General features: G+C 33.9%; 1 protein-coding gene across 9 annotated transcripts in view; it reads right to left on the bottom strand.

Annotated features, from left to right (window-relative positions):
* Positions 1 to 14060, bottom strand: part of SOX6 (SRY-box transcription factor 6) — a 620069-nt gene that overhangs the window by 255541 nt on the left and 350468 nt on the right. For all 9 annotated transcript variants that reach the window (XM_030330807.1, XM_030330815.1, XM_030330812.1 and 6 more), the window contains one exon: positions 3161 to 3250. In XM_030330807.1, the coding sequence (XP_030186667.1) occupies positions 3161 to 3250 (90 nt within the window). The remainder of the gene's footprint in view (positions 1 to 3160; positions 3251 to 14060) is intronic.

A 14060-nucleotide genomic window follows, 5' to 3' on the forward strand; every position in this document is an offset into this window, starting at 1 on the left:
TCACTTTTAAGGAATATATCCTAAGAAAATAACTAATTAATACTGAAAATTATTAGGAAGTTATCCATATTCAAGTTTTTCTTTACAATGACAAATAATTTTTAAAAACTACTTAAATGTTGAATAAAAGACTCATATTATGAGAACCTCACTTCATACAATATTTTCTGTAAATAAAAATATTTTAGCTATTCGGGGCCTTTTGTGGTTCCATATGAATTTTAGGATTGCTTGTTCTAGTTTCGAGAAGAATGCTGGTGCAATTTTGATTGGGATTGCATTGAATGTCCATCAACTGATGAATGGATAAAGAAATTGTGGTATATATACACAATGGAATACTACGTGGCAATGAGAAAAAATGAAATATGGCCTTTTGTAGCAACGTGGATGGAACTGGAGAGTGTAATGCTAAGTGAAATAAGCCATACAGAGAAAGACAGATACCATATGGTTTCACTCTTATGTGGATCCTGAGAAACTTAACAGGAACCCATGGGGGAGGGGAAGGAAAAAAAAAAAAAGAGGTTAGAGTGGGAGAGAGTCAAAGCATAAGAGACTGTTAAAAACTGAGAACAAACTGAGGGTTGATGGGGGGTGGGAGGGAGGGGAGGGTGGGTGATGGGTATTGAGGAGGGCACCTTTTGGGATGAGCACTGGGTGTTGTACGGAAACCAATTTGTCAATAAATTTCATATATTTATATATATATATATATATATATATATATAAATGAAAAAAAAATATTTTAGATGACTTAATCGCTTATTGATATATCATTAAATGGGAAAGAATAGATTATAAAAGAACAGTAAAAGATTCTAATTTTAAGGAAAAACTTTAACAAGTATATGCATAAATTAAACAAAATAATACAGGTAGAATTAAATAACCATTTTATTTTTTGTGTGTCTATTTCTCTATTTTTGCAACAAATATGTAATGAAGGAATTTATCATAAATTCATTTACAACAAATTTTGTAATGAGGGTTGTTTGAGATATAAAATACTGATGGCCCACAATAGTATGTATATCTTGGGGATAGTATTTAAACCATATTAAAATTTCAGAATAATTATAACTAATTTAGGTGGATAATAACTGGCCTGATCTCACCTAGACTAAAAATGCATGTTGAATTTTAGCAGGGGTTGAATCAAACTATCTGAATGGTACTTAAACTATTTTTTTCCAGTTTTTATGATAATATATTATTGGTATATTTTTTATAATGGCTATGGTGACAAAATATTAGGATGTAAAAAGAGACAATTATGTATAATAAATCAAGATGAAAAATTTAGTAAGAATCTTATCTCCTATGCTCATAAAACTGAGAGCAGCACACAAATGAAAGTTCACATATCACATACAGAATCCAGAAAAAAAAGTTAAAGAATTTGAAAAGCCTAAATTTGCATGTGTTTTTGCTTTTGAGATTTAGACATTTTGATCATCTAAGGCTAGTACAGTTTTTGCATCATAAAGTCATAATCAGAATGGAAAATAAAGAAAGATGGAAAGCGGGGGAAGGGAGAGGAGATAACCTGAAGCACAAAAACTTGATGCTGAATCATGACATAATAAAATATTAACTTCCACATCACTAAGAGAAAGCAAGACCCCTGTCATTCATGCTGGCAAAAGCTTGCCTTTGCATAAACCATTACTGTTCTCACTGTTAAAAAAACCAATGACTTTGGAAAGGATAGAAAACACAGAATGACGTGCAAAGTAGCACACAACATGTTACTGCAGCTGGATAGAGAATATGTCACTAATGACTTTCTTTCTACCCATCATTTGTAAGTTAAGATTTTTTTCCCCAAATAGCAAATGCCCTTTCTGAGTACCGAACAGAGGCAGTGGAATTCAAAATAATATTCAATTTCCACTTAATGTTAATACTGTATAGTTAATGAAATGAGTTATTAATTATTCCCTGGGTAAGAGATGACTTCCTTTTGTCTTCATTTGAATTGAACACAACATACCTGAACACTAGGCAATTTTTGGTAATAAATTAAAAATAACATTTTCATCAGAGTATTGCCAGATGTTTATCTTAAATAAAACATTATCCATGACCAATAGGAAGATTCATCTGAAGTTATTTGATAACTTCAGAAAACTAATGTAATTAGGTTCCCAAATTGTTAGTGCAAATTGGAGTGATGACTGTCTGTCTGCAAGAGACAACTGATAGAATTAATTAATAACCATGGATTCTGTTTAGGATACCAAAATTAGTAATAAAGTACTTCATCTCCATGAAGGCATCAACAAGAGAGACTTAAGGAAGAAGAATAACTTCCTGACTGATAGGACAACTTAATTTTGTAATGATTCTTAACATGTTTCAAAATAATAACATCAATCACATACCTTCAGAACTAAAGATGCTCATCCTTATTAGGGTCAGAGGTCATGAAACGTTAACTTCTATGAAATCTGATTGAGATCAGTCAACCTATGATCCTATGGGTATGTTAATAATAACAGCAACCACAGTTGACCCTCACGAGTGTTTTCTAAGTGCCAACAACTGTTCTAAAAGCTTTACTTGTATTAATCCTATTAATAAGCCTATGAAGTAGGAACTGTTATTATCTCCATTTAGATATAAGGAATTTGAAACAGAAAAGTTCAGTGACTTGCCCAAAGCCACTCAGCTAGGAAGTGATAGAGCCAGGATTTGAAAAAGGTAACCAAGCCTCAGAAAACACCCACAAACCATTATGTAAAATACACTCAATAAACTCTTTTTTATAGATGCTACCCTTGACCCTTTTTGACCAGAAGAAATTCAAATTAATGATTTGGATTCATACATCAAGCCATTATTAAGATTTCGAGAGGAAAGACTAAAATTAACTTGTTCTTCATCTTTTGACATTTTTTTATTTTTCAGACTGTTAATGAAGCAATTTACCCTATAATTTATATGTTTATAGACTAATAAAAACAGAAGGGAAAAATTTCATTCTATAAGCATTATAAAGAATAAAATTTCAAGGACACACTACATATTTACCCTCTCATGTATAAACACATATTAGAGGTAAAAATTTAATCTTAGGATACAGAGATCAGCAAACATGTTGTTATACAAAATAATATACTCTACATTGATATGTTTGATATTTTGTATATTGTACCTTTAATTTCTCCAAGAAGTTCACTGGTATTTAGTCTTTCCATTTTTTCCTTCCAATCTTTTGAAAGTAGTTTTTCCATGCAGGAGGAATCTGTTAGAGTTAAAAAGTAAGTATGGAAAATGTTACATATATATTTTACAACTATTAAAATACTACAAATACAAAAGCCAACTTATGGAGAAATTCTCCCATTATAAAAATGATCAAGGCTATATTTGTTGTTGTTTTAACCCTAGGATATAGATAATTATATTAGTGTATCTATCACAAAATACCACAACTAAATTTATTTTTACCTGACTACTTAAACTATTCCCAGGGGGGAAAAAAGATAATGCTCAATAATCTTATCTTGGTAGTATAAATATAATTCTATTAATATTCAGTCAGCATTTATCATTTCTTAGACTGATAGGACAGAAAAGGGGGCGATTTCCTCTGATATTTAAGTTTAGATGTTGTTCCTTTTAATCCAGGTGATTTTTTTCTAAGTCTAAGCAAAATTTATGTGCCATTCAAGGAAGAATGACAAATCTTCAAGGGGGAAGAAACCAGTCAAACTGTAACCACATAGTCCTTAAAAAAGAAATAAACATATGACAACTTTTGTGGAATACCCACTTAGAGGATAATTCAAAGAAAATAAAGTCAAGATGTTTTCTGTCCCTCAGTAATAAAAACTGCTAAAAACTTTTCTATAGAAAAAGATGCATATTCTTATAAAGAAAATACTCAATTAAACACTATTTGCCCAACTGCATATCTAACATACTAGATCATAAGGAATGATTATACTTGCTTCTATAAGGATTCATAAAGGTTACAGAAATTTAATTTTAGAATGCCCTAATAATTAGCAATTTTTTCTCAATGAGTCATTTTTTTTCTCTCTATTTAGATGGGTTTGCAACTGGTGCTACTGCTTACAACTATTTATATATATCTTTTAAGCCTCAAATCTTAACAAATAGGCCATGTTTCCAAAAGGGAATGCAGATTTAAATACCAAATCCTCAGTGCAAAGCATACTCCCATTAAACTTTAACATTCCAAGTGTCAAAATTCTGATAACTTCTTTTTAAAATTGTATTTAAAATAGTACTCCAATTCCAAATGCCTTTCCTCTCCCATATCAGTACCTATCTATTTAGCATTTTCCCTTTCATTTTTTTCTCCAACTTCTAAATCCTCCTTGAATTTTTCAGAATGACAGTAAGGTCAGGATGGATCTAAAGGGTTTTAGAAACTAGATAAGCTTTAGAAAAATACAGTGAGCCCTGGGTAAGAGATGAGAGGACCACTGCATCATTAGAAAGTATTGGCGAAAACAATTAACGTTTGTCCATGACATGATCAATCAATCAAAGAATGGATGGAATCCAGATCAGTGTGTCATGAAATGGCTGACGAAGAACAACCATACTAGCTCACTATCACAGAAGTTAAAGTTCATTCTAAATAGAAGTCAGCGTTATTCGATTAATTGAAAGCTCACGGTCCCTTCCCTTCCTTCGTCCCTTCTATCCTTCCCTCCTCCTTTTCTTCCATTCTTTCCTATTAATTATTTTCTGAGGCTTCAACAAGTGATCTACTACCATGATTAAAAATTGGATTTTGAGTGACCTTCCAAAAGGGTCTATGCTCACACAACGGTTTGTATTTAATTTCCAAAATGGTCTCTTGATATTTTCATTTTAAATTCAAAAACAAGGTATATACTTTGTTTTATACCTATTTTGTGTTTATGCTAAAGTAATAAAAAAAAGGTAATACTAAGTTTGGGATTAAGAAGCAAATCCTCAAAGCCACATCTAACAGACATTAGTTTTTCTCAAATCAGGTTTAAATTTCTGAGAGAGATTGATGTAACATCAGATCATGGATAAGAATAATCAGCAAAATGTCTTCAACTTCCTATCCTACCTAATTCTGTTACTTCTTTTTTTTTTTTAACCCTTTCATACATGTTATCACATTGCACTAAACTGATAATCACTGATATAAATGCTAAAGCATAATTTGTTTGGTTCAAATTTGAGTTGAGAGCATATATTATAATAGCAGAAGACAAAAGCCCAAATTACTAGTAATGATCACAAATTCAGAGCAAGTTCAGAAACTAGGATTATATACACACTAAATGTAAAACAGGCTAAACTATGTCTCTCGTTTCTATAAATAGACCTAAAATCTTTCAGAGCTCTAGGAAAAGAATGCTAAAGCTTCATGGGAGAAAAATAGAACTGTATGGTCAACAGGAACACACACTTCAAACATAAATCAGACCATGTGTACACAGCTTCACATAAAAGCTACTCATTAATAAAATGGTTAATAACATCAAAGCATTTCACATTCCTATTAAAAAATTAATCCTCACCATAATGCTGAGTTAATCTAGTTAATATGAGTTCCCATTTCAGTAGAAGAAACTGAGGGGAAAAAAAAAGCAGTCTTTCCATGTCTATATTTATAACTCATGAAAATAAAGGCAGTCACTGATGGCCTTTAACTCCAGGACAATAAAAGTCACAACATACAACCTTATCAATGTTTAATCTCAAGTCTAAGAGATTCGGGAAGATTCAAAACTCAGGAAGTCTCTTGAAAAACTCTCAGCTTTCTCACCTAATTATCTGACTGCCAAATCGCTACAAGTAGTATTAAGCATGCTCCATACTATAATGTAAAGCAAGTAAAATGAGGGAGAAAAGACCAGAAGATGCAGATTGTTAACAAATACCACACAGGCAAAGGACACCACTGCCACCACTGAGAGGTTTCTGACTCAGGATGAAGAAATATGTAATAGATAAAGTTGTAAATGAAAATTTATATTTTCAAATTTCCTACTCAAAACAATTTCCAGGTAAGGGTGCAAATTAAAAGTAAATATTCATCCTCTATGTGGCACATCCTTCAACAACACTAATAGGACACTAGTTTTACAGAGGTAATTGATCATATCAAACTTTACCCCATTCTGATCATGCGCAAATGCAAAAACGAAAGCGGTCAGAATAAGTAAAGGGGTCCAGTTTGTATTATGTACACAGGAGGAGTAAAGACCATGCAGAATTGCTTTAACTCAGTAGTTATTCAGCATGCCAAATGGAAGAAAAGGAGTGAACTTCTCCTAAGTGTTCTTGATTATTCAAATCTTAGTATTTTGACTGAGATATCTTCAGCTAAAAACTAAAAGAGGAACTACATACCCTTTGGAAATTAAGAGAAAGAACGACAACATTACAAGACAAAAAAATGTTACAATGATATGTACCTATTAAAAATGATAATATTTCAGAATAAAAGTGGAAGATGTTAAAATTAATCCATCTTACTTTGAAATAGTTAATGTTCACACACCAATACATATTCAGTAAAATGCAGGACTTTATTATATTTATCTTTTCTAATTTTTGTAAATCATATGAGTAAAACAAGACTCAGAAATGAAGAGCTGGCCTTCAATTCTTGCTTATATTTTAATCAAGGATGTAAAAGGTTTTCACATGTTAAAATTCTCAGTGGCATAGTTTTTCTTTTTGTTTTTTTTCTTTCCTTTGCAACTTTTTTCTCTTTAAAGAAACTTTTTCTAAAGAAAAAAGTAAAAACACAATTCAGACCTTATTTTTAATAAATATCCTGCATAACGGATTGGAAAGCAATGTTTCTGCTTCCTAAGTATTTAGATTTCAGGCCAGGTAAGTCAAGAATGCTTTACCAGGCTAACAATTAATTTCACAGTACAGATAAATTTGAAGTGAGAGTATGTGATATATTTATTTCCTAATCTATATGATAATATTTTAGAAACAATTTTAAATTATTCCTAAATACAGCCACTGTAGTATAAACTCCCATCCTGCACAAAGTGATGGTATTTCAAATGTGTCAAAGAGAGTAAATAAATAAATAATTGCTAAAACTAAAGCATGGAGGAATAGGAAAGAATAATGGGAAACATTTTTATTGCACAGGTATTTTAAAACAATTTGACTATGAGTAAACACTTAACTATTCCTTTGGCCTCAAAGCGATATGTAAAGTTATAAATGCTAAAACGTTAGAAACATGACATAGAAAAATGTCTTTAAATATTTTACTGAGGAAAACAAGGCTGCCCCTGTATGCAGATTTCCTACTGCTTTATTAACTCCTTTAAGAGAATATTAAACCAATTCCTTTTATTTTTACCATTGGAATCATAAATTTCAAGTGCAATAAATTTTCTATGTGTGCAAGAACAATGATAACTTATCACAAGTAACTTTGACCTTGGTTTACAACTAGTTATGACAACATACATTTATACCGCTGCTGATCATACATCCCACATTTTTCATTATGAAACAGAGACACACATGCCAGTTACTGTACATTTTTCCACAGTGACAAGTGCTCCACAATACAGTGGGATAAAATTGGAGCTTAGAGAGCTTGAAGAGCACTCTTAAATTTTAATTAAAACCCTCCAAGCTCACTAAAAATAATTAGACACTAAAATGTGCCAGTTTTATTTTGAAGTCACTATAACGTACAAAGCATACTCCCTGACGACAGCTTGTGCTGTCCTTCTCCCCGCCTCTCTCCAATGAAACAACTGATTTTCCAAATACGAACAAGGGGGTATAAATAGAGGCTGTTTTCAGGCCTGCTCTTCATGCTGGGAAGCTGACAGAAAAGACAGCAGAATGGGTTTTTTAAGACTGCACCAAATGAACCTAGAATAACTTGCCTAACAGAGTTCGAATCACTGACAAACTCTGGATAAAATTCAGTCTGCAAGAAACACCACGAGTTATATCACTGATCTTTTTTGATCCAAAAGCCAAACCTTTAACCTCTTAAATGTTTTTGCTATCTTAAAATATCTCATACAATGCTATAGTCCATCCTATTTTTAGCCAAGCAGCAAGAGAAAGCATGCCTTTCCCATACAGCAGGGCAATGATATAAACATCAACACAGATGCTCTGCCAGGAAGAGCTGGACTTCTCAAGCACTTGATCATTAAGGAATGCACCAACTGTTTTGGATAATCTCGTGCCAGCTCCCCTTTTGCTCCACACTCCCCTCTGGGAGTGGCCAATCTTGTCCTGCCTTAATTTTTCATTTTACTCCTCCATAGCACCCCCATCCCTGAAAATATGAGAAATGGCATTTATGCCTAGCAATGAAAAAGCAGGCTCACTTCCCCAAACAGACCAAAACTTTAAAACAATTAACCCTCCCCTCTTCTTTCAGATAAATTACTAAGTATAAAATGCAATCTGTTTCCTTTGTTTATTCAATATGAACAATTTGTAAATGACTCAAGGATAAAATTCAGAAAATGTTGTGCTAAATTAGAACCATTATAAACATGCTAATGACTCAATGCTTGAGTAAAACATGCATGATCGGTGTGAAGAAATAGATTTAGTTCCTGTGAAATTCTGTTGTGCTGCCTTAAAATGATTTGGTCATTAAATCAGATACTTTCCTTCCAGGAAAAAATGTTAATTCCACAGCCACTTTACTAGATAATATACTGTGAGTGTGTATGTATGTGTGTGTGTGTGTGTCAATGGGAGCTTTGGAAATGTCATTAGAACTGTTAGGTGCAAGATTTTGGCATATTCATAAGGGAGAAAAAGATCCACACTTGAAACCTGGTAGAAATACACATATAGAAATCATCACATTAGGTGCAATATTCTCTATCTGCACTGTTTTTATCTACCAAAATCTTTGATATTTTTATAGGAATCCCTTAAACTTGGCACTTAACATACATTCATGGAAGTCACATTGCTCTATGCAGGTAAGAGATACATGTCTCATCTGCTTTCCAAGGTTGCTTAGCACCTAGAACAGTATCAGAGAGATCATTCAAAACCAAGTTTCTCTCCCATATCCATCAAAGTACAACTACTACCAGTGCCAATACAGAAAAAGAGAGAAACAACCAACAGATGATCCAGAGGCTCATAGCCTACTGCTGTACCTGAAAGATACTCCAGCGATCATTAAGACCAACACCCTCATTTCCAAAAATGAGAAAACAGAGGTAAGATAAGTAAGTCATTTAGTTGCCCAAGGTCAAACAGTTGGTGACAGAGCCCTGACTCTAGTTCAGTGCTGGTTTTACTGAAATGACTGTTTAAATCATATTTGAACATCAGTTTTATATACCATAGCATCTAATAGAAAATGAATAATTATGCCTATTATTAAGTGCTTCAGACACAGAGTGAAGCACTCTAGTTCCTTGGAGAGGGGGACTAAAATTTCAAGGCACTACAGTAAAAGTCAATAGTGTTCAATGGCCAGTTCTCCCATACATACTCCTCCATTAAGCTGGTCTTCCTGTTCCTTCATATTGCCTTTTCCTTAATGCTTTTTCTTGGTTTGAACAAAGAGCTTTCCTTTTCTGAATATCGTCCACCAAGGAATGAATTAAGATGCTGCTTAAAAATATTATTGAACTTAAAAAGTAATCCCTTCCAAATTAGGTTTTATCTTCACATTCAAGGAGTAAATGTGCAGCCTGAGACCTTCGTTTTTCATGGTAGCTCATTGCCCACGACACCTTCAAATTTACTACAGTTTTAATGAGTAAAAATGTTCCATTAGAAACTACAGCTGTCTGTATTAATAAAATTATTACTCATAATGACATCCTCTCATGATCCCTCTTATATTCTGCTGCTCCATTGCCAAAGGCTGAGGTATTTGTACCATATAACATGGGACACTGTTCTTTGGGTTCTACAAATGTTTAATTTTTACTTTTTTCAACACTTATTTAACTGCTTTTAAAAAACTGCATTAGACTGTGGAAACAATAACTTCTGTGTCCTATATTCCTTCTTTTGGTTTCTTTGGGGAAAAATGTCTGAATATCACTATTGTCCTGATGGAATTGTCAATCACAGTGCTCTACCCTACTGCCTGCCTCCTACTGCTCCTCCTTGCCACACACAGAGTAATTTGACCCAATCAGAATTCTCTGCTGGAACTGCCCAGAAAGGCTCTCTTAAGTTCAGGTTGGAAGCTATAAGCATGTGGGTCTGAGATTGTCATGACCATCTTCTCTGGCACATGAAGAGAGGCTGTGTGCAAAAAGAGGGAAGGAAGCCAAAAATACAAAGAAAAACAAACAGGAAAGAAGATAAACAAACAAAAAATCTTTACATCATGTTAGCCTACTTACATCTAAAAATAGCAAAAGCCAAATTCTGCTCCTGAGGTTCTTGGTAATGTAAGCCAATAGAGTCCTGTTTTTGCTTAAGCTAGTTTGAGTTGGGTTTCTGCCAGTTGCAACTTGAAAAAATAAATCTAGGGGTGCCTGGGTGGCTCAGTTGGTTAAGCTTCCAACTCCTGATTTTGGCTCAGGTTAGGAAATAATGGTTTGTGAGTTAAAGCCCCACATCAGGCTCTGGCCTGGCAGTGCACAGCCAGGTTGAGACTCTCTCTCTCTCTCTCTCTCTCTCTCTCTCTCTCTCTCTCTCCCTCTCTCTGCCCTTCCCCTGTTTGCACCCTTTCTCTCTCTCTCAAAATAAATAAACATTTTTAAAATAATAAATAAATACATATATCTAAACAATATGAAAACCATAACAAAAACTGTCATACATACTCAAATCTGTTATGTTTCCAATGGTAACACACTGAAAACTCCCAATTCATTAACTTGTACCACCAGGCTAAAATATTTATTATGCAAATCTTGAAATAAATCTCTGCTTTATTGGAAGATATGCATCAACTTTAAAGTAAACTGTTACAGGGGCGCCTGGGTGGCTCAGTCGGTTAAGCAGCCGACTTCGGCTCAGGTCATGATCTCACGGTCCGTGAGTTCGAGCCCCTCGTTGGGCTCTGTGCTGACAGCTCAGAGCCTGGAGCCTGTTTCAGATTCTGTGCTCCCTCTCTCTGACCCTCCCCCATCCATGCTCTGTCTCTCTCTGTCTCAAAAATAAATAAACGTTAAAAGAAAAAATTTTTTAAATAAAATAAAATAAAGTAAACTGTTACAGGAATACTAGTTACAATTATTTAGCTTTCTAAATTAGGATTATCTAAACATGATGCAACCAAAAGAAAATATAGCAGAAATAAAGTGGAAGTTGAGGCTCATTAAAAAAAGAAAAAATAAAACAACAACAACAACAACAACAAAAACAGCAAAAGAACTCCCATCTAAAATCAGCAAGCCCCAATTTTAGTTTTGTGTTCATTAAAATGCCTTCATTTTTCTGGTTAATTGCCTTTACATTTAATGTTATAAAATGAAATTATAAAATGAGTTTTTACTGATGAAATATCCTTTCTTATCTGTTTTATTTCTGTATAGACAATTCATAAAAAATAAATTTAAAATAAGGTTATACTTCCTAAATTGGTTTTAAGGACCCTCCATAATCTGGCCCTAGTGATTTGCCTTCTATTATTTTTCCTACATGAAAGCTTTTTAAATGTTCAAATGAGTACACCAAACATATCTCACTCTTGTACAAAAGTTGTGCTTTTTCACTTCACCTTTGCTCATGACATCCTCCTGACCTGAATGTCTCCCTAATTCTTGATGCTTTCTAAAAAGCCTATTCTACAGTGTCTACATTAAATATCACCTCCTCAATTATGCCTTGGAAATTCTCAACCTCTGTAAAGCAAAATAAACTGGTTGAGCATATATTATCTGTCAGGTAGTCTGCTTTTTATATTCTCTTCATGGATTAACTCATTAACTCTGAACTACTGCATTACCCTAACTATTAAGTTCCTTGATGGTCAAGAAATGTTTCTGTAACCACTTTGTGTTCTTCCATAATACTTAACCTGGAGCTCTGCACATACTAAGTACTAAAATAAATTCCTTAATATACTAAAAAAAAATAAATGAATAACTTTTTTGTGTGTATAAAGAAACAACAGAACTACTTTGCTTTTTAAAATTAATCATACAGTTTTTTTAGATTCTATATTGTTTATTTCTGCTCTGATCTTTATTATTTCTCTTCTTCTGCTGGGTTTAGGCTGCCTTTGCTGTTCTGCTTCTATTTCCTTTAGGTGTGCTGTTAGATTTTGTATTTGGGATTTTTCTTGTTTCTGGAGATAGGCCTGGATTGCAATGTATTTTCCTCTCAGGACTGCCTTCGCTGCGTCCCAAAGCGTTTGGATTGTTGTATTTTCATTTTCGTTTGTTTCCATATATTTTTTGATTTCTTCTCTAATTGCCTGGTTGACCCACTCATTCGTTAGTAGGGTGTTCTTTAACCTCCATGCTTTTGGAGGTTTTCCAGACTTTTTCCTGTGGTTGATTTCAAGCTTCATAGCATTGTGGTCTGAAAGTATGCATGGTATGATTTCAATTCTTGTAAACTTATGAAGGGCTGTTTTGTGACCCAGTATATGATCTATCTTGGAGAATGTTCCATGTGCACTCGAGAAGAAAGTATATTCTGTTGCTTTGGGATGCAACGAAACCAAGAGTTGGTTTTTTGAAAAAATAAACAAAATTGACAAACCTCTAGCCAGGCTTCTCAAAAAGAAAAGGGAGATGACCCAAATAGATAAAATCATGAATGAAAATGGAATTATTACAACCAATCCCTCAGAGATACAAACAATTATCAGGGAATACTATGAAAAATTATATGCCAACGAATTGGACAACCTGGAAGAAATAGACAAATTCCTGAACACCCACACTCTTCCAAAACTCAATCAGGAGGAAATAGAAAGCTTGAACAGACCCATAACCAGCGAAGAAATTGAATCGGTTATCAAAAATCTCCCAACAAATAAGAGTCCAGGACCAGATGGCTTCCCAGGGGAGTTCTACCAGACATTTAAAGCAGAGATAATACCTATCCTTCTCAAGCTATTCCAAGAAATAGAAAGGGAAGGAAAACTTCCAGACTCATTCTATGAAGCCAGTATTACTTTGATTCCTAAACCAGACAGAGACCCAGTAAAAAAAGAGAACTACAGGCCAATATCCCTGATGAATATGGATGCAAAAATTCTCAATAAGATACTAGCAAATCGAATTCAACAGCATATAAAAAGAATTATTCACCATGATCAAGTGGGATTCATTCCTGGGATGCAGGGCTGGTTCAACATTCGCAAATCAATCAACGTGATACATCACATTAACAAAAAAAAAGAGAAGAACCATATGATCCTGTCAATCGATGCAGAAAAGGCCTTTGACAAAATCCAGCACCCTTTCTTAATAAAAACCCTTGAGAAAGTCGGGATAGAAGGAACATACTTAAAGATCATAAAAGCCATTTATGAAAAGCCCACAGCTAACATCATCCTCAACGGGGAAAAACTGAGAGCTTTTTCCCTGAGATCAGGAACACGACAGGGATGCCCACTCTCACCGCTGTTGTTTAACATAGTGCTGGAAGTTCTAGCATCAGCAATCAGACAACAAAAGGAAATCAAAGGCATCCAAATTGGCAAAGATGAAGTCAAGCTTTCGCTTTTTGCAGATGACATGATATTATACATGGAAAATCCGATAGACTCCACCAAAAGTCTGCTAGAACTGATACATGAATTCAGCAAAGTTGCAGGATACAAAATCAATGTCCAGAAATCAGTTGCATTCTTATACACTAACAATGAAGCAACAGAAAGACAAATAAAGAAACTGATCCCATTCACAATTGCACCAAGAAGCATAAAATACCTAGGAATAAATCTAACCAAAGATGTAAAGGATCTGTATGCTGAAAACTATAGAAAGCTTATGAAGGTAATTGAAGAAGATTTAAAGAAATGGAAAGACATTCCCTGCTCATGGATTGGAAAAATAAATATTGTCAAAATGTCAATACTACCCAAAGCTATCTACACATTCAATGCAATCCCAATCAAAATTGCACCAGCATTCTTCTCG

Source organism: Lynx canadensis, chromosome D1, assembly GCF_007474595.2.
Source record: "Lynx canadensis isolate LIC74 chromosome D1, mLynCan4.pri.v2, whole genome shotgun sequence".
In the NCBI taxonomy this organism is placed as follows: domain Eukaryota; kingdom Metazoa; phylum Chordata; class Mammalia; order Carnivora; family Felidae; genus Lynx; species Lynx canadensis.